Source organism: Onychostoma macrolepis, chromosome 15 (genome assembly GCF_012432095.1).
Source record: "Onychostoma macrolepis isolate SWU-2019 chromosome 15, ASM1243209v1, whole genome shotgun sequence".
NCBI classification, from domain to species: Eukaryota; Metazoa; Chordata; class Actinopteri; order Cypriniformes; family Cyprinidae; genus Onychostoma; species Onychostoma macrolepis.
Genome location: NC_081169.1, coordinates 11,561,367 through 11,581,080, shown reverse-complemented (window position 1 = coordinate 11,581,080; position 19,714 = coordinate 11,561,367). Strand labels below are relative to the sequence as shown.

Below are 19,714 nucleotides of genomic sequence, written 5' to 3'. Positions count from 1 at the left end.
CAGCACATGGAGCAGCGATGTGAGCGTAGTAATGAGATACAACCCCCTTTCACTTTTTGTTGTAAAACAAAGCCATAAAAAAACTTGTGTAGACTTGGCACTCGACACGACTGCTTGGAATTAGAGTGAATGAAATGAAAGCTGTGACATTGTAAGACATTTCAGCCAAACTATAGCTGTAAAGGGTTTACACACCTTTTCACCAATGCATTTCCATAACCTTTCTAGCTGTTTGTGATAATTTTCTTTTTTTTTGTAAAAAAAAAAAGCTCATTTCATAGAGATTGCACTCAAATAGAGCAGCTGATGCAATATTTCCAAGCTAACTGCAACTAGAAAACGTATATTCACAATAGAAGTTTCCATTTTATTACTTTTCCAGACCCAACTCGCTGTTATTCCCCAAAATCTTCCACAACCGTGGGAACATTGGCTAAACTTCATTTTATTTGATTCTACTCTATGGACAGTAATGTTTCACAAGAACTTATTTGAGACTAAATTGGAGGATATGCTGTTCTTCAGTCAGCTGTGGTTTGTTTCTTCTACAAAAGCTTTGTGTTGCTGGTCTTGTGGGCGGTTCCTGCGGGATTGGTAAACATTTGCGACTGCGGGCCATGTAAACTTTGAGACGGCCAACGGTCACAAAACAGAAACTGAGAGACGACACCATATCTTGTAGACATTGTTTTATTTCAAGTGATATTCGACAAGCAATCATCAAATCAACATATAAAAACATCTGCACCATTTCTTGTCAAGCTTATGTCATGGCGCTTTAAAATAAATACTTCTCAAGAGGAAATAATACAGACATAATATGCCAAATCCAAACCAGACAAAAACAAAACGACCGAGCAAATTTCACAGAGGAGAAACATAAAAAGGGTCCATAAAACGTCAACGTACAGCCCCCGAAACTCATCGCCAAAAAAGTCTTGTAGAAAACATCTGAAGTACTTTGTAAAATACAGAATCTTAGCAAAAAAATGTCTTTTGTTTTTTCTTTTTCCAGGTTTTCTTAAAATCCTTGCAAAATATTAGCTGGTATCATAGCGAGATTAAATGTGAAGAAGAATGTGCTTTTGCATTTTTTTTTATTAGTATTCACATATAATATATAATAAGTATCGACAAAGTTCTCCACTGGTCTGTATGGAGCAATGGCAGCCATATTGCACAAGGCTCATCTTCCTCAGGCACATGGAAGAACTCTCTTCTCGTTCACATGCTGCTCTAACAGGCAACCATGGCTACCAGCGCCGCTCGAATACGACGCCCTCGCACTCGACTCGCTTTGGGGCGGCCGTTGCGAGTGCCCGCACCTTTCTATTCATCATCTGCCAGAGTAAGACAAAGAACAGAAAGAATCAACTGAGCATGTGAGTCCAGAGTTCACATTCGAAACCACCCTCCATTTATGACACAAATAGTTTGCTCACATTTATTTTTTTCACATATTAAAAAAAAATTTGGTTCCTTTCGCTCGTCCGTCCATCGCAACGCAACAAGCCCTCACACGCTGGTTAAGAATACAGGTTACAGTACAAAAAAAAACAAAACTGGTCCGTGTCGTAGATCCTCACAGACTGAATGTAAACAACCTCTCGCATGGCTTTCGATCCGAACCGGAGTGCATGAGCTTCAAAAATGTGTCGTTTTCCATCGTACAGTAACGAAAAAGCTTTAGCACCTCGGAATCGGTCCTATTGTTGACCTATCAAATACTACAATGCACCGAACAAGTCTCGAACCGCTAGAGCGAGTTAAGCTACATTTAGTTCACAGCCGTTGTTGTTAGTTTACGTAAAATGAGTTAAACCGGAAAAAAGTTCCGTTGAGTTTCTTTTCAAGGACCGATGCCAGGCGAAAGTGTGTACACAAGAGGGTAAAAAGAGGGTTAGTGTGTGTAGTACGCCGAATGCCAGAGAGCTCCGAAGAACTTTCTCAAAGTGCAAAGCTTACGAATAGCCTTTCACAGTCCGCTTCCATCGTTTACTTGACATCTGTGAGAGAAATAACATAAATCGCGCTTTAAAAATAACATTTAAATTAAATGTTCTAGGCACTACTGAATGTCCAAAGGCGTTGCTGTAGATTGAGGAAGAGAGTGTTAGAAAGCAAATCCAAAAGTGATGACTTTGCGAAAACACTTCTACGTGGGTCCCACTCGAATAACCAGACAGACGAGCTCTGAGTCTTTCGGCAGAGTTTCTGACAGGAAAAGGGTCCACAAAGACGTACGTCAAGACAAATCGTCACTCGCACAGCTTCAGGCCATGATTTTTTGAGGGATCTCTATGGAAGCTTTGAGGAAGATTGAGTTGTCGCGGATGTAGTTCCTCTTCTTGATCTCCTCGTGCGAGATGAACTTGGGGTAGCCGAAGCCCAGCGTGCTCTCGTCCAGCGAGTTTCGGCTGCTGCACGGTTTCTGGAAGTTCTTCCAGTTGGGATCAGGGTTGAAGGTCTCCGTGATATGCTGAGGTTTGGACAGCGACGGGTCGCTCTGGTCCAAAATGGAGAAGGTGACCTTGTAGGAGAAGGGCCACTCCAGCAGGTTGTCGTACTCGCCGGGCAGCACGCGGATGTAGATGGACAGATGCGAGCCTTCGCCGCTGCCGTTGCCGTTCAGGAAGGCGGACACCTGGAGCTTGTAGCCGTAGCGGTGCGTGTAGAAGGGCGGGCTGAAGAACTCGTGGTTGTTGCGCAGTTTGGCCTCCTGCAGCTTGCGCGAGTAGTCGGTCAGTTTCCAGATGAGAACGCCGTCGTGACTCACCGACAGCTCCTCCATTTCACGTCTCAGCTCCATGATTTCCTGCCGCTGCCGTCCCACCAGATTACACATCATGGTCAGGTGGGACTTTGTGCTCTCTTCCAGGTGTCGTCCAACTGCCATCTTTGGGCACTAGAAACCAGAGCACAGAAGCACAGTGTGAATTCGCTTGCTGTTTTTTTATCTGCATGACGCTATTAGCATAACTATAGACCTTGATTATCATTATAGACATCATATTTTATTTGACACAAATCAATATCAATGATTCAATGCATCAGTGTAATGATTCACAGACATATTTAAAACTCTTTTTTAAAATGTATTGTGGGTAATGTAATAATAAATAAATTGATAACTATTTTTTTAAATGCAGCATTTAAAAATATAAAACATTTACCTATTACTTTTTCTGTTTTTAGATAAACCATTTTAAATATGTCTATTTATTTGTCAATTTGAAGAGTGATTAATTATTTACTGTTATTATTATTTTTTACCTACATTGTTAAATGTATTAATTGTTAAATAAAAATGTTAATAAGTAAATAAATCACTTTTCAAATTGATAAATAAACAGACATGTTTAAAACTATTATTTAATTTCTGTCAAATAATAAAATGTAGCCAAATGTAACAAATAAATTGATATTATACTTTCTGATTATTAAACAAACCATTTTAAATATTAAATAAGCCATTTTAAATATGTTTGCTTGTTTGTCAATTTGAAAAGTGATTAATGTTTTACTGTTTTTATCATTTTAAAATTAATTTTACTGTTACATTAAGTACTTTTTTTTTTTTAAAGTCATGAATTATATAAACAGTTGTACTGTCTATTTATTTTGAAAAATATATATTTATTTAAAAAGTGATTTATTAATTATATTACTGTTACATTTAAATCTTTCAATTTATTATTTAAAAAAGTAAAAATGTAAATAAATCAATGAAGTAGTAATTATTTAAGTTTTTAAACACTGTAAATTGAACAGCTGTTTTAAATGTTGATTTATTTGTTCATTTAAAAGTGACTTATTCACAGTTTTATGAATTAATAATTTATTTTATTTTTAAGTAGCACTGCTATTCCTCCATACTCTTGGGTCTATATATTGAAAGTAAAAACAGGAGACCAGAAACATGTCACAAAGTTGTTGACAGTGCTGCCTGCAAAATGCATAAAACTTATTTCCCCAAACTCCCTTGATCTCAAAAACTAGCAAAGATGAAATCTCATAGCTGACATCCCATCCTTCAAATAATTTTTTACTGACACAGACACAATTTTTACAGGTGTGGAGGAAGGAAAACTGCATCGGGCAGCACAGGAATTCAGTGAAGTTACAGCGCAGGACTCACTCTGTGTTTGCAGCCAGCCTCCTTGAAAGGGCAGAGGACCAGCGCGCTGCCACAGCTCTCCTTCACGTGGTTGGCCAGATCCTCACGTGCGATGTTCGGGGTGCCGCACTGATTAGGACACTGCACGGGAAAGCGAGGGCAGTGGTACTGGTGGTTCTGAGGGATGAAAGGCAACAGTCAGCATTGACGTGAATCTGTAGGTTGTGCTGTGATTTCTTGAGCAATAACAGCTTGAGCACTGAGGCGTGAGAACTAAAATATGCATGGATTTATGAAATCATCATGAGATCATCTATAAGAGTCGCTGCACTCGTGTTCCTGTAGCTCAACTGCTGGAGCGTGACACTAGCAATGCCAAAGTCATGGGTTCAGTTCCCAGGAAACAAGTATTGATAAATATTTAGGCTTTGGATCAAAGCGTAGGTCAAATATTAGTCATAAAGTAGGAAATGACGCATTAAAAAGCATGAATCCTGAATCCTCCTCCTTTAGAGGAAATTAAATCAGTTTTTGTTTCAACCTACGGGTGCCTACGGAGGCAGTATTTTAAGGTATCATAGGCATTTACAACATGAAGCATGCTCAAAAAGGTAGGCCACTTAATTATGCCACCTCCTAAGATCCCTCATTTCAACCAAATTGTAAGGCCATTGCATGTATCCACAGAAATGCATTGTGCACATTATTACAAATTAATTAATAAAGTCCAAATTAATAATTACAAACAAAAATACACAGATGGTTGATTTGATACTGAAAAGCACCAATGAATTTAGTTCAGTGTTGAGGCTGCACGATTTGGGGGGAAAAAATATCGTTGTCGCAATATGCGAAACTTTTCTGATTAAAAAAATTTGATTGTGAAAATGTGATAAAAAAAAGAAAAAAGATTTGCTGTACTTGTTTGTAGGGTTGCACAATTTTGATCAGAATTTTGTGATTATATATCAATATGACTAAAATAATAATGAATTTTACAATAGTTTAGTAATAAATTATTTTAATAAGTTTTTTGTTTAGTAACAATAAAATACAAAATAATAATAATAATGATTATCATTATTATTATTTATTTCAATGCTACTAAAATTAGCAAACATTTATTACTAAGCTATTGTAATATTTCACTGTCAAATATAAAAATATTTAAGAAAAACAATCTAATAATAATAAATAATTTTATTTTACAGTAAAACTATAAATAACAATACTAATTTTTATGGCTCTCTTAATTTATGCATCTTCAAATTGTAAACCATTGTGCTTTTAATTTATCAAAAATAAATAAAAAAATAATAGTGGTTATAAGCACTTCTCATTGCAAGTTTGCAAAGATGGTTAGCGCATGTTGCATTTCCCAATGCATGTTATGAGTGACCCAAACTTACAGCAGATGCAAAGAGTGTATGCAGAGCAGAATTTACTGTGAAGGTGCTCTGAGACATTGAAAACACCAGATCATGAGCTGCTTGCGTGTAAATGAACACAGTGCCAAGTGCTTCACTCAGAAACACGCTGCATGTATTTATTTAATAAAACTGCAACCTTGAGATCTAATAGTGGCACTATGGCACATAGCGATCATGGTTTAATTTCAATTAATCTTGCAGCACCAAGATTAATCGCAAAATATTAGTGTGCTATGTATTTAATGCTATCGATCTGTTAGCATAGCGACATGCTAACATCAGAATCCACTGAAATCAACTACAAGTCTAGTCTCCCTTGCAGAGTGCTTCAGATTGGTCCCTCATGAGGTTCCATGACAGATGTAATACACTAGGCTTTGGAATAGAGGCAGTGTGTGCATTAGCCAGGCAGCTGAATTATGGGAACAGCTCACAGTGTTTTCAGGATGTATAACTCTATGTGTGTGAACGCAGGTGTTATAAAAAGCAGCTGGGCCAGCCCAAGCTGTGGTTGGCACCAAACCTAGAATCTACTATGAAAGCCAGCATTTATGTAGTCACAGGCCCACTGCCATCCCACCCTGTGCAGACTCAAAACCCCTCTAATTCACCACTGAGAGGCTACTGTTTCATTCACACACGGCTCTGGACGGGCACATAGAAAAATCAACAAACAAACGCTATTTGCATCCATTTTTTCTGTGGTACAGATGCAGGGCCACGGCTGAAGGCCATCACAGTCTAAGTCAGAGAGAGCTGATTGATTTGGGTGTAGAGGTTTGCTGTGCCGTGTTGCTCACCTGGATGGTGTCGTAGACAAACTCTTTGCCGCAGTACTTGCAGGGCTGCGTGCGTTTGGGGCATTCTGTCATGGTGTGCTGGGATAATAGTCTCCTCATCATTCTCGCGCCACATTTGTTCTCGCAGTACACACTCTCCTGCGGACAGATGCCCTGGTGGTTCTGAGGGACGCGAAAGGAGATGGAGATGTCAGAAGAAGAAAATAAACTAGATTTGCATTTCCTGAAGATAAAACGACTGCATGCAAAGCAGCAAAAGAACATGTTTTAGGCTAGTTTAGGTTCTGCATAATTGAACTGGCAGCATCAGATTTGCTTTGCTGCTGTTGTGACACACAGTCCAGATCTTTTTTTTTGTCTACTGAACCATCAGCCATCATCCTGACAGCCTTTACAGTGTAGAGGGGGCTTTAGATGGTAAAATAAAGGTTCTTTATTGGCATTTATGCTTCCATGAAAAACCTTAAATATTCATGTAATCTCTTAATTGTACAAAAGGTTATTTAGTGGAAAAAGTTCTTCGCACTAAGAAAAATGTGTTTACTACTTACTATATATAGGCCTACTATGCGATAAATATGTCAATTCTGACTGGCCAAAATCTGCAAACTGGCTCTGACTTTCGGTAACAAGCATCAGTTCGCTCAGACTAAATTTAGGGCAAAAGTCATGTACTTTATTCTAGCTTTTATTAGAATGTTTGTGTAATAACATATCTGCCTTGCAAGCACTTTCATGACGCAGAAACACCACTTGTTAAAAAGAAGTAAATTGCAAATAAAGTGGTTCTCTAATTATAAACTGCAACAATTTAGTGCAATTTTGCAGCCTACCCACAAAGCACAACAGAAAGATTCCCATAAAATGCAATAAAAAGGCTTAATCGTCTCTTTTATACATTGTGAGGTTTGTATTAGTATTAGTTTGTATTGTAAAAATAGGAGTGCCACTATATTAGCAAACAACCGCAGCTCTTGTGCTACTACGAGATCAAGCTGCCAATTTGCTAATAACGACTTCACACATTTCAAAATTACAGCACATTGAGAAGCGCAAGCCTCTTTCTTCATGTAGCAATCCTTATTATAGAGCACAAACTGACAATAATCAAATAAGAAAGCTAATACATCTTTGCTAATATGCTAATGAGTGCTGCAGAGATGAAGTTAACAGGTTCCCTCAACAAAAAGCCAGTTAGATTTTTTCATTTGCAGAAAATAAGACCAACAATAGTTTGATTCTTACACATTTTGTTCATCAAGATAATCTTCAGAAATGAACACAACTTTTATGAAAGCCTAAACAGAATCGCCAGACGTAAAGCTAAAGTTATGCTGTAAAGAACTACACCAGTCATGATTTCAACGTCACTACCATTAATCTTCCAATAAACTTACAGTTGTTAAGTTTCAGTCCGAATAATTAATGAGTCCAGTTGTGACAACCAGTCTCATTTAGCCACTTAGCATGTTAGCATGTTAGCAACTGTCTTTTTCAAGACACGTAAAAGCTTAAAATAATCACATGTGGGGTAATATTAAATGTATTTTATAGTCATAAAATATAATAGTATTTTATGTCGTAGAATAAAACATGAAAATACCTTGAGCTTGTGTTGAACACACCTTATTTCAGCGTTTAACCAAAAACCCATTGACTTCAATGCTAACTCGTTTCGTGACTCATTTCTGCAGCGCTCTATAATAACTGTTTTGGAAATGATTTGACCGCAGTACCTCATAGGCCTCTCCTGTGAACTCGCTCCCGCAGAACTCGCACTTGACCTTGCGTTTGGGACAGTCGTGCTGCAGATGCTCAGGCAGGTCTCTGCGTGTCAGCTTGACGGAGCAGCGGTTGGGACAGGGGATCACATTGAAGGCGCAGGTTGAGAAGTGGCTCTGGGAAAGAAACAGACATGTTTTGTAGTATATATTTACAGTGACATAATTCCAATTTTTAGACCAAATATACCTAGTTCACGGTGAACAGTTCACCCAAAACAGCTGGTGGTACCCATTGACTTCCATAGTATTTTTTTCCATACTATGGAAGTCAATGGCTGCCGTCAACTGTTTGGTTACCGACATTCTTCAAAATATCTTCTTTTGTGCTCAACAGAAGAAAGTAAGTAATTCAGGTTTGGAACGACATGAGGAAGAGTAAATGACAGAATTATCCCTTTAACACAACTACAACACATCACACAAATCACATAGAGAGACAACCATGCAAGTTAGCAGACAATACTGCTACAGCTACAGCTATATAGAGAGACTACTATTTTTAAAAAGCATCAGAAAAATGATAAAGCATCATTACCTGTAGCTGTTTCATCTGGCCGGTCCAGCGGCAGCCCTCTTCACTGTGAATACAGCGGATGGGCAGCGCCAGTATCTGCTGCTCCAGCTCAGGGTCAGGGTAGATCTATAACACACCATTACACCAAGGACACATTAATCAACATTGTCTCCTCTCTTCAAACACACTCATATATTAACCACTCAAGGACAGGACAGAGGTCTGGATTTAAAAGTTCACTTATTAACTCAGACACAGTGTACGCCTGTGGCTTCTCCCACGCTAAAAAGGGATTGTCTGTTGATATAATTACAGCAAACGTCACGTCATTCATAAGGATGGGTGTGAGTACTACAGTACTCGGAAATGACAGCAATGATTGGCCAAAAGACATAATAATCGTGTAACTTGTGTAGCTATGAGTTTTTCATAACATTTCACACCACAAATGTTCAAATGTTCACATCAAAATGTTTAATTGCATCATTTTGTACAAAATGTACACAAACCTTTTTTTTTTTTAAAGAAATGTAATATATAATCATCAATAATCAGCATAATTTATATCTGAGTATCTTAAAATTTAGTTAAAATTTTTACAAGTTTAAAATGCCTTAAATCATAGTCAGTTGCAAGTTAATGCTTTTTGTTATTCTAAGAAAAAAAAAGTGATGCAAACCATGAAAACAAAAAGAAGTAGTAAAATGAATTTTGAGAAACTGGGAAAAGAAAAATACTTTGTCAAAACACAAATATACTGCTGCACAATCAAATTCAATTGCACGGTGATGGATGACCTCAATTAGAGCCCCGTGAAACGAGCGTGTACATGTGTGTCTGTGTGTGTGTACGTTAGATCCAGAGGCTATTGCATCTTCCCTTCATCCATAAAGTCGATGAAGGATGAGACGCTCCTCCATCCAATCAGCCCAAATCCCCTGCCTGCAGGATTTACATACACACACAGATCTGCAGCGTTACGCCAGGACTGCAGACGCGCCGTTCGCCACCCATGTAGTCCCATATGGAGCCGTTCCCCTCACCCTCCCAACCACACACACTCAAATTCATTTTCATTGACATATTTTCTGGCACACTAAGATAAACTCTCCCAACTGTGCCATCCTGCCGTACACACGACGACTCTGAATTTATGAAAGATTTGTAGATAAAAAAAAAAAAACAACGAATTATATAAAGAACTAAAAATACAACATCACGTGTAAGCAGGCGAGTTGGCATCCTTACTTGACTGCAATATCCAACTTTATCAAGCGGCAGATAAGTGCCTACACTTCCACTTGTTATGGTGTTGATTTGACAATAACAAGAAAGTAACAAACTCATGCTGATCAGCTTTGTCACTGTTAATAATGGGGTTCAAAATCCACACATTTTTGAATACTGCATATAAATTCTGCATGGAAACACCTAAAAGCAAATTCAATATTGTAATACTAAAATACGTAAAAACTGCATACACTAGTACACTCAAGTGGTAACTAAATACATTTTTTAATACAGAGATAATATGTTAAAAGCACATTTTAGGTTATATTCATGGTGTCTCAATATAGCACTGTTGATTACACTTTGATGTTCTTAAGATTAACTTAAGAAGTACTAAAGAATAATTTTTTGTATATTATTAAGTACAAAATTAGTGTGTGAAAATAGAGCACTTTAAGTACATTATAGAAGTGCACTTTTTTCACTTGGGGGGGGGGTCCAAATCCATTTATTTTTTGCACATTTTGAAATATCGCATATAAATTCTGCATGGAAACACCTAAAAGCAATTGCAATATTGTAATAATAAATTGTAAAAATTGTATTCTGTTCTATTAATTCTATTTTGCGTCAGTTTTCTTAGAAGTGGTGATATTATTCTCCTAAGATGCATAAACTGAATTTGCATCTTGAATGTACCACCATAAATTTCTTTACCATTCAAACGGGGTTTTTTTTTTGTTTAAAAAAAAAAAAAAAAAAAGAAGTCTCTTATACCCACCAAACCTGCATTTATTTAATTAAAAATACAGTAAAACATATATATTGTGAAATGTTATTACAATTTAAAATAACTGTTTTCTATTTTAATATATTTTATTAAATTATTATATTTTTAATATTATTATATTATTATGTAGATTTATAAATTCTTAATTAATTAATTAATGTTTAAATTATAATAATATTAAAAATATAATAATTTATATTATTCCTGTGATGGTCAGCATCATTACTCCAATCTTCAGTGTCACGTGATCCTTTTTTTTTGGAAACTGTGATACATTCAGAATCAGGATTCTTTGATAAATAAAAAGCTCAAAAGAACAGCATTTATATGAAATATTATCTTTTGTAACATTATAAATGTCTTTACTGTCACTTTTGATCAATTTAATGCATCCTTTCTGAATAAAAGTATTAATTTCTTTCAAAATTAGAAATCGCACTGACCCCAAACTTTTAAACTATAGTTTTGACAGGTTTACCCAATGAGACATGGGGAGACGTGGGGTTTGCCCCAAACAGGCAAAGACAGGTACTGAACAGCAGCCCTGCGGAGGTGGATGGGTAATATGTGGGCGGCTGTCAGGTCTTTAAAAATGACTGTTTGTGCAAAAACTGTGTGAGTTCAGGCTTCATGAGCATCAGACGCTCCTGCGGCACTCCAGGCTTTCCAGGATGAGTAGAGTTATCCTGCCGACTTCATGCAAATCACAGCTTCAACGGATTAGTGCACTAAAGCTCTTTCCAACACAGAACAGGTTTAACTTTGTGCATGTGCTCTTACAGAAGCCTGTCAAACACACTGCAGGAGAAGATGACTCAGATGTTAGAAGAGTTTTTAAAAAGAACACCGTAATAGGGTTGAAATTTGGATAAGTGGGAGATGAATTTAAACCAAAAAAGAAATTGAGTTTGATGAAACAAGTTTGATGAAAAAGTTTTTATTTTCTGAACAATTATGTATGATTATATAAGTTGCATTGTATTACTCGCAGACTATTTTAGGTCTCATCCCACCAGTTAAAAAAAAAAAAAAAAAGCTTTAAAATCGCTGTTGTTAAATTGAAGGTATGCTCATCATCTGCGAAGCACTCAGAGGTTTCATAATCTCACTCTCTAGGGCAGAGCATGAGAAAAATGACTCTTTAATGAACGCCGACACTTATGGCATTTTTCCCAGCTCAACCTGATTAATTAACTAAAGAGCAAGATGAAAAATTAGCCAATACTTTAATTAAAGATTTGGTGAAATTCCTTCTTTAATGTGGCGTGGTGCAGATTAGCTGAACCGCAGAGTATAATTGGGGAGGAGGAGGCTACTGTATTAATATTTAACACCTTCATGAAGAGATTAACCCTTAATCACTTTTAAACTCTTTTATAAACTCAACACATTTTTGTATAAAAGTTTTAAAATAAAAGTTTTTGTTTACATAATATATATATATATATATATATATATATGTGTGTGTGTGTGTGTGTGTGTGTGTGTGTGTATTTATTATGTATATATAAATACACACACATGCATTGTATATATTAAAAAAATGTTACATTTATATATTAAATATACTTATATAAGATATAAATTGTAAATACATTTCAAAATATATGCTGTATGTGTGTGTATTTATATATATACGTAATAAATATACACAGTACACACACATATATTATGTAAACAAAAACTTTTATTTTGGATGCGATTAATCGCGATTAATTGTTTGATCTGATAAAATTAGTTAAATATATAGAATTTTACATTTTTCTGTTCATTTCAGTTTCAGAAAACATTTTATGGACTTTATGGATATATCGTTTTTTAAACTTTATTCACATTTAATTTCCCATTATGCATCATTTGCTATATAAATTATTATATTAATGGCAATTTAAAATTAGTTAAAAGGAATAAATTGGACCACTGTCATGAGTTCAAGTTGAAATGTCTTATATATTTTTCAATAATATTTTTTTTTCTGTTCATCATCTTCAGAAAAGGTTTATGGATTTATGGAAATTTTATATTTTACTTTTTGCACATGCCGTAGCAATTGAAATAATATGAATAATAATGCTAAATAATTTAAAATGATTTCCAGCATAAACTAGGTTAAAATGAATAAATTTGTCCAAACAACTCAGGACTGTTTAGATATATACTTGTATTATTTATATATTTATAAATGTTCCGTTTAGTGGTGCAGAAAGACCACACTGCCGCATTAAAGCAACATCTAATATATTCTGTCATATTCCAAACTAATCTGTGTGTCATCTCTGTCTCTTTCTTCCTTCCTTCTTTTTGACATTCTCAGGGAAATGAGTGGCCAGTGGTAGTTCATTAGTGTGATTACTCGGGTGGTTTGAGAAGCGTGGATGAGGGCCGAGCGCCCGGGGCAGCCAATGACTCACAAACATAGCCTGCTATTGTTGACACATTAGCATTTCGCTCACTTTCGCAGAGCCACTCAAGAAAAGTTGTACTTGGCCCCTGCAACTCCACTGTACGCTACAGGGATGTGACTGACTGTGGGAGATTGATCTGTAATCTGGTCTGCTGCAGAATGGATGAGAGATTAGTGCTGAGTGTATTATTACCTTGGCGTAATCCAGTGGGAGCTGGTCCTCCGGGCATTTGAAGACCCCCTCACTGCAAGCAGAAGAAAGGAAAGATGTATTTTCAACTTCAATGAGCAGCACACAACAAATCAGATACAAATAATTGATTCAGTTCAGGGTTGTTATAAACAGCAGATTCAGTGTAAAAGCATCTGAAAATAAATTACAGGAGTGGCGAATCAAATCATCAAAGTAAAAAGTAATAACATTTTCTTTGAATACAAGTTAAAAATGTATATTTTTATCCCAGTCTTATCATAAAAAGGCCAAATTATCTGATATTTAAGAAACTTTTCTTTCTGTGATGTCATTTCTTACAGTGTTATTGTTAACTAACAGTAAAACTATAAAAATAAATAGTGCTGTCAAACGATTAATCGCGATAAAAATATTTACATGTATATATTTATATTATTTATGTTACTGATAAATATATTTAATATATAAACATAACATTTTTCTTAAATATATACATATATGTGTGTGTATTTATATAGACATAATAAATATACACAGTACACACACATATATTATGTAAACAAAACTTATTTTGGATGTGATTAATCGCGATTAATCATTTGATAGCTCTAAAAAATAATGTTTTATTAATTTAAAGCTAAAAAATAAAAATTTTAGATAAAAACTTTAACGTTAATGGAAATTAGAAATGTTGCCTTTCTCAAACTGAAAAAAAGTTTAAGCTTTAAAAGTTTAAATAGAAAAATAGTTAAAATGGAAATAATTGAAAAATGGGAAAAATTTAAGTTTAAACAGAAATTCTAAATAATAATACAATATTAGGCTAAACTTATGTCTTTCCAGTTTTTTTCTTTATTATGATATCAAGACCCCAATATTTTAGTTTTTTATCTGAGTGTATTTTCATTTATTTATTTTATATCTGAATTAATTTTAATACAGAAATTAAAAACATGCTCATCACAGAAGTGGTTTATGTAAGATATTATATGCATGAATTGCACCTTTTAAGGTATATTATAATAAATTAAATCAATAGGACAAAAAGGCGCTGTTCATGTCTGTGGCACAAATAGTGCAAGATAATTTACTCACTGAAGTCTAATGCTCAGGATTAGCGGGTTGTTCAAATCCCTCACTTCAAGTATGCACACCAGTACTGAATCACGCCTTAGCCTGCACCACTAAACACTGACTTTCTGTCTGACTGGAGGAGGGCCCTAATCTGGGCTCTTTGCCTTTTTTTTTACTTGGATGAAGGTTAATTATGTACCCTAGTTGTGAACTGCTTACAACAACGCTGAAAAGAGCCGAGAGAAAGACGCTGTGGTGGGACATAAAGAAGAAAAAAGGAGACATGAGATTTATCCCGGCTGTGAGGCGACCAGCCGAGAGGGGCGTCGTGCCTCATTAGCGGGGCCCCTCTGGCAGCATGGGCCGTCCAGAACACTGATGTCACCATGAAATATTCACATGGTAAATAATGGAAGTGTCTGCAGATCGCACTGACGGCCGTAGGGGGAGGTGTGTGTGTGTGTCATTGTGTCCTACTGTCCTACAGTGCTGTTATTTACATAAAAAGAATCCAAAAGGACCATCTGTGGAAGCGTCCCAAGAGATGTGTTAATACGGCCCCTCTTCTGCCAGTTACTGCCTACAGAGGCCATTAAACAGCACTTATGAATGTGACACTACAGTGTGTGCCACATACAGTACCAGTGTTATTTTAGTATTATTTATATACCCTACAAAACATTTGGAGGAGAATCAAATTTGGTGTAGAATCAACTCAGAAATTGCTAAATTTCACAAACAATCATAAAGAAATGGCAAGTAACACACTGAATGAAACATGAAATTTTGAGGTTGAAAAACTGAAATAGTAAAATGCACTGTTGTCAAATCATTACATTGCACAAAAATCTGAATTTTTGCCTTGTTTCCCAGTACAAGTATCTGAACTTTCTTAAATCAATATACATTTACCTGAAAAGCAAAATGACTTGGATATTAAGACTTGATTTCTAAAAAAAAATAATAAAAATTCAGTGAATTTATGCTTAAAACAAGACAAAATCTAAAAATCAACTTAATTCAAAGGAAAAACAATACATTTCGTTATGTTTTTCAGAAAACAAAACTAAATATATGAGTGTGTACTGTGTATATGTATTATGTATACATGAATACAAACACATGGATGTATACATTTAAGAAAAATATATTATGTTTATATATTAAATATATTTATATATAATATAAAAATAATAATATAAATATATAAATGTATATTCATGTAAACATTTTCAAAATATATACTGAATGTGTGTGTATTTATATATACAGAATAAATAAACACAGTAAACATGCATACATTATGTAAACAAAAACTTTTTTATTTTGGATGCGATTAATCGCAATTAATCGTTTGACAGCACAAATACATACATACACATACTGTATACACACACATATATATACACACATATAAATATATACATATATAAATTTTAGTAATAAACTAAAATATTAAAAAAATAAATATTTAATATTTAAATTCTTAACTTTGAGTTTCTCTAAATATTAAATAATACATTTTTTTATTGAAATTTTCTTAACTTTAATTTTCCTCTAATATATATTCATTTTAATTAATGACTTTTGTTTGATACAATTGATTTTTAATAGCTAACACTGCCGCATACAAAGTGCACTGCGAGTTCAATGTCTTTATCTATAATGAAAAACATAAAAAAAAACATTTAACAGTATTACGAGACTTTGTGACAGGCAAAACAAGTCAATAAATGAATTCTTCCCTGACTTTTAAACAAGCAAGGCCACAATGTCTCCATTCATAATTACTTTAATGTAAAGGGAATGACACATCACATGACGAGGACTGTCCCGAGCCTATTTGGGGGCCAGATGGAAACGCCTGAGGTGATGGCAGGCACATCTATTAAGGTCAGTGTGTCAGTAGGGCCGCAATTAATATATCGGGCTTTAACAAAACAGTCAATCAATTACCCACCAGAGGCAGGCCTACTAATGCAAATGCACTCTGGACTATATTTCTAGACCATCAATGTGGTTCCAATGGGACTGTGCAGCTTTTCAGATGCGCTCTGATTTACAATCGAGAACCGCCTCTTTACTGATGAACAAATATGAGACAGAGAGGTGGGAAGGTACACTGGAAACTCGTTTCTTAGCATGCAAATAAATGGCTTGTCAGACTGATTCCTTCCAGAGAGCAAGAGAAAACCGGCAGCTATACATTCATCTGCTGAACGCCTCTAATTCGGACTGACTCTGAGGCACTGACTCATTGTTATGCTTCAGCGCTATATTAGCGTAAGAAGGACAACATCAGCACATGCATTTCATCTTCAGTGCTATAAGGCAAGTATAAAAGAAACACTTCAAAACCCTTGATGCCTGGCCCCTTCTCTATGCTTTGAACGCCTCGCATTAGGGAACCTCTTACATTTTTTCTCTTAACTTTACAAGAGTGCTGATCTGACAGATTTGAGTTGAAGGGATAGATGAAAAATCTGTCATCGTGTACTCACCATAACATCGCTTCAAACCATATATCACTCAAACATCAAATTTTATTCATGCTTGCATATACTCAAGACATATTCAAGGGTAAGATTTTCAGTTTAAATCTGTTCCTCACAAAAAAGTCTGTAGAAAACTAACCCAAATGCTAACTTTAACTCATAATTAGGGCTGTCAAAGTTAACGTGTTAAATTGAAATATTAACACAATATTTTTAGATATTTACCAAATGTAATAATATTACTGGTTCATTCTGCTTTTTAAAAACAGCCTTTGTTTTAAACACTAAGAAAGAAAAACAAATATAGCCTACATACAGCTTTGTATCTAAACAACAATTAAATATTTAAAAATATTTTTACCAAAAAAATATGCAAACTTTGATCTTATTTCATACTGTTTAATACTATCTAATATATATATATATATATATATATATATATATATATATATACACACACACACACACACACACTATGAGTAATTTATTTATTTTTTAAAGAAATAATTACTTTTATTCCGCATGAATGTATTAAATCAAAAGTGACAGTATAATGTTACCAAAGATTTCTATTTCAAATATTTCTATATCAAATGCTGATTTTATTTATTTGCTAATTTAATTATTTATTAAAAAATAAATAAATGTATCACAGTTTCCACAAAAATATTAAGCAACACTACTGTTTTCCCATCATTGATAATAACAACAATAAATGTTTCCAGAACAGCAAATCAACACAGAATGATTTCTGAAAGATCATGTGAATGGACTAATGATGCTGAAAATTCAGCTTTGCATCAGAGAAATTAATTGTGTTTTAAAATATATTAAAATAGAAAACATTTATTTGAAATTATAATTATATTTTACAATTTTACTGTTTTTACTGTATTTTTGATCAAATAAATGCAGCCTTGGTGAGACTTCTTACTAACGCAACTTTCCAACAGTAGTGTATAATATAATATAATATAATAACAAAATCATTTTAAGGTACTTGACTGCTCCAAATCACACGCGAGCAATGGGGCAGATAAGTGAAAGCTCATTTCCTCCAGCACGCACGCCGGCGTGACAGATGCTCTGCTAGAGAGACGACCAATCGAGACGAAGGCCCATGTGCTGTAACAGCAGGACAGACGGGAGTGCCTGCAGGCTAATTACATATTCATGTCTGTACCCCCTCACCTAAAACAGAGCTATAGTCCTCTGATCTCTCTTCAATGTCATCTTCTACTTCCTGTGGGCTCATGAGGGTCAGATATGTAGTATCAACGGAGCTGTTCACTTCTCATCAATGATTCTTAATTGCCTCCCAAGCCCCTTAAAATTCTCTGCCTTGGCCCCAGGTCAGATTAGTGAGCTGTCCGTTGGCAAAGTGATATAGATGAGGACAGGCGTCACAACACTGCATTCACACCTTCTACATTGCCTTTGACAGGCAGGCCACCGGGAAGTGGCCAATCGCTGTAGAGAAAGCGCAACAAAGGAAACCTTGGAATGGCTGAGAGCGAATCTGAATGCCTTCTTTTTGAAGCAATATAGCTCTCTTTCTGTCGCAGAATTGTATGGAGGTGTACAGTCATCGATTCAACAGACATGAATAGTAAGTGCACTTGAGGACGGTTGAAGACAGTTAAATGCATCTCTGCCCTTGAAAAGTGCACTGTATGTTCATTTGGATACAGGGAACCAAAAGACATTAATTTCACTATTAACCTTTCTATGGATCCCAATTCCACCTCACAGTAAAAAGTAATATTTGACTTTATTTCTCATATAGCGAAATGTATTTATTTATCCCACGCAATTGCACATTTATTTCTCATGTGTGCTATTATTTCTTGTAATCGCTAATTTTTCATCATTTTCACTATTTTTCATCATTTTCACTATTTCTCACATTTGCGAGTATCATAATTGCGACTATTTTTCAGAATCATCACTCAATTTCTACAAATTTCTCATTTATACCTCTGTGACTAAATGCAACTGCATATTTCACAATTGTGACCTTCTCACATTTGCAACTATTTATTTGCAAGTTTGTAATTGCAAGTTTAAATCTTACGATTGCAACATTATTAATCGTTACTGCCTCATTTTTTTGTAATTATCTCACAATGTGACTTTATATCTTAAAGAAGTGATATAAATATATCTCTCACAATTGCAACTTTCTCACATTTGCATAATCATAATCATCACTTCATTACTTGTAAATGTGCTTTATATCTCACAACTGACTCATCTTTGTCCATTTCTCAAAACTGTGAATTTATCACCATTTTCACTTTATTTTTCATATATTTTTCTCATAATTGTCACTTTATTTCTTGTAATTGTCAGATTAGATCTCATAACTGCAACTTCATTTTTTTGCAAACATGTGACTTTTTCTCACAGATGTAGTTGCACATCTCGCATTTGCAACTATTTCTTGTAATTCCAGCTTTATTTCTCATCAGTTTCCTTATTTCTGACATTTGCGACTATTTCTTGCAATTATCACTTTAGATCTGACAATTTTATTTCTTGTAACTTTTTGGCATAAAAGGAAAATGTATAATTTTGACCCATACAGTGTATTTTTGGCTATTGCTACAAATATACCCCAGCGACTTAAGACTGGTTTTGTGGTCCAGGGTCACATATGTGACTTTTTCTGAACTACAAGTGCAGAAAGTTTCAGGCTTGACATTTAGGAAGGACAATAGTGTATCATCTCACCCACCCACCTGACTGTGAATATCACAGACCTCCGCAGGCGGGCTCAGGTCAGCACAACACTGTGACTGTTGTTAGATTGTGAGGGCTTGGCCATCATAAATCTAGCATGTCTGTTCATTTAAAACACTGCAGGAGCTGAGCACTTAACAC

General features: G+C 35.2%; 1 protein-coding gene across 2 annotated transcripts in view; it reads right to left on the bottom strand.

Moving 5' to 3' along the window:
• Positions 1 to 674: 674 nt before the first annotated feature.
• The window catches only part of traf4a (tnf receptor-associated factor 4a), a 39,068-nt gene continuing 20,028 nt past the window's right edge, over positions 675 to 19,714 (bottom strand). Inside the window, exons 2-8 of one of the 2 annotated variants that reach the window (XR_009266137.1) lie at positions 13,263 to 13,314; positions 8,667 to 8,771; positions 8,084 to 8,245; positions 6,348 to 6,509; positions 4,139 to 4,294; positions 1,443 to 2,905; positions 675 to 1,340 (exon numbers count right to left, since the gene is read on the bottom strand). Coding sequence is in view for 1 of the 2 variants with exons in the window: in XM_058745257.1 (XP_058601240.1) it covers positions 2,273 to 2,905; positions 4,139 to 4,294; positions 6,348 to 6,509; positions 8,084 to 8,245; positions 8,667 to 8,771; positions 13,263 to 13,314 (1,270 nt within the window). In the remaining variant the exon portion in view is untranslated. Of the gene's footprint in view, positions 2,906 to 4,138; positions 4,295 to 6,347; positions 6,510 to 8,083; positions 8,246 to 8,666; positions 8,772 to 13,262; positions 13,315 to 19,714 lie in introns of both variants that reach the window. The other variant, XM_058745257.1, reaches the window with a different exon arrangement.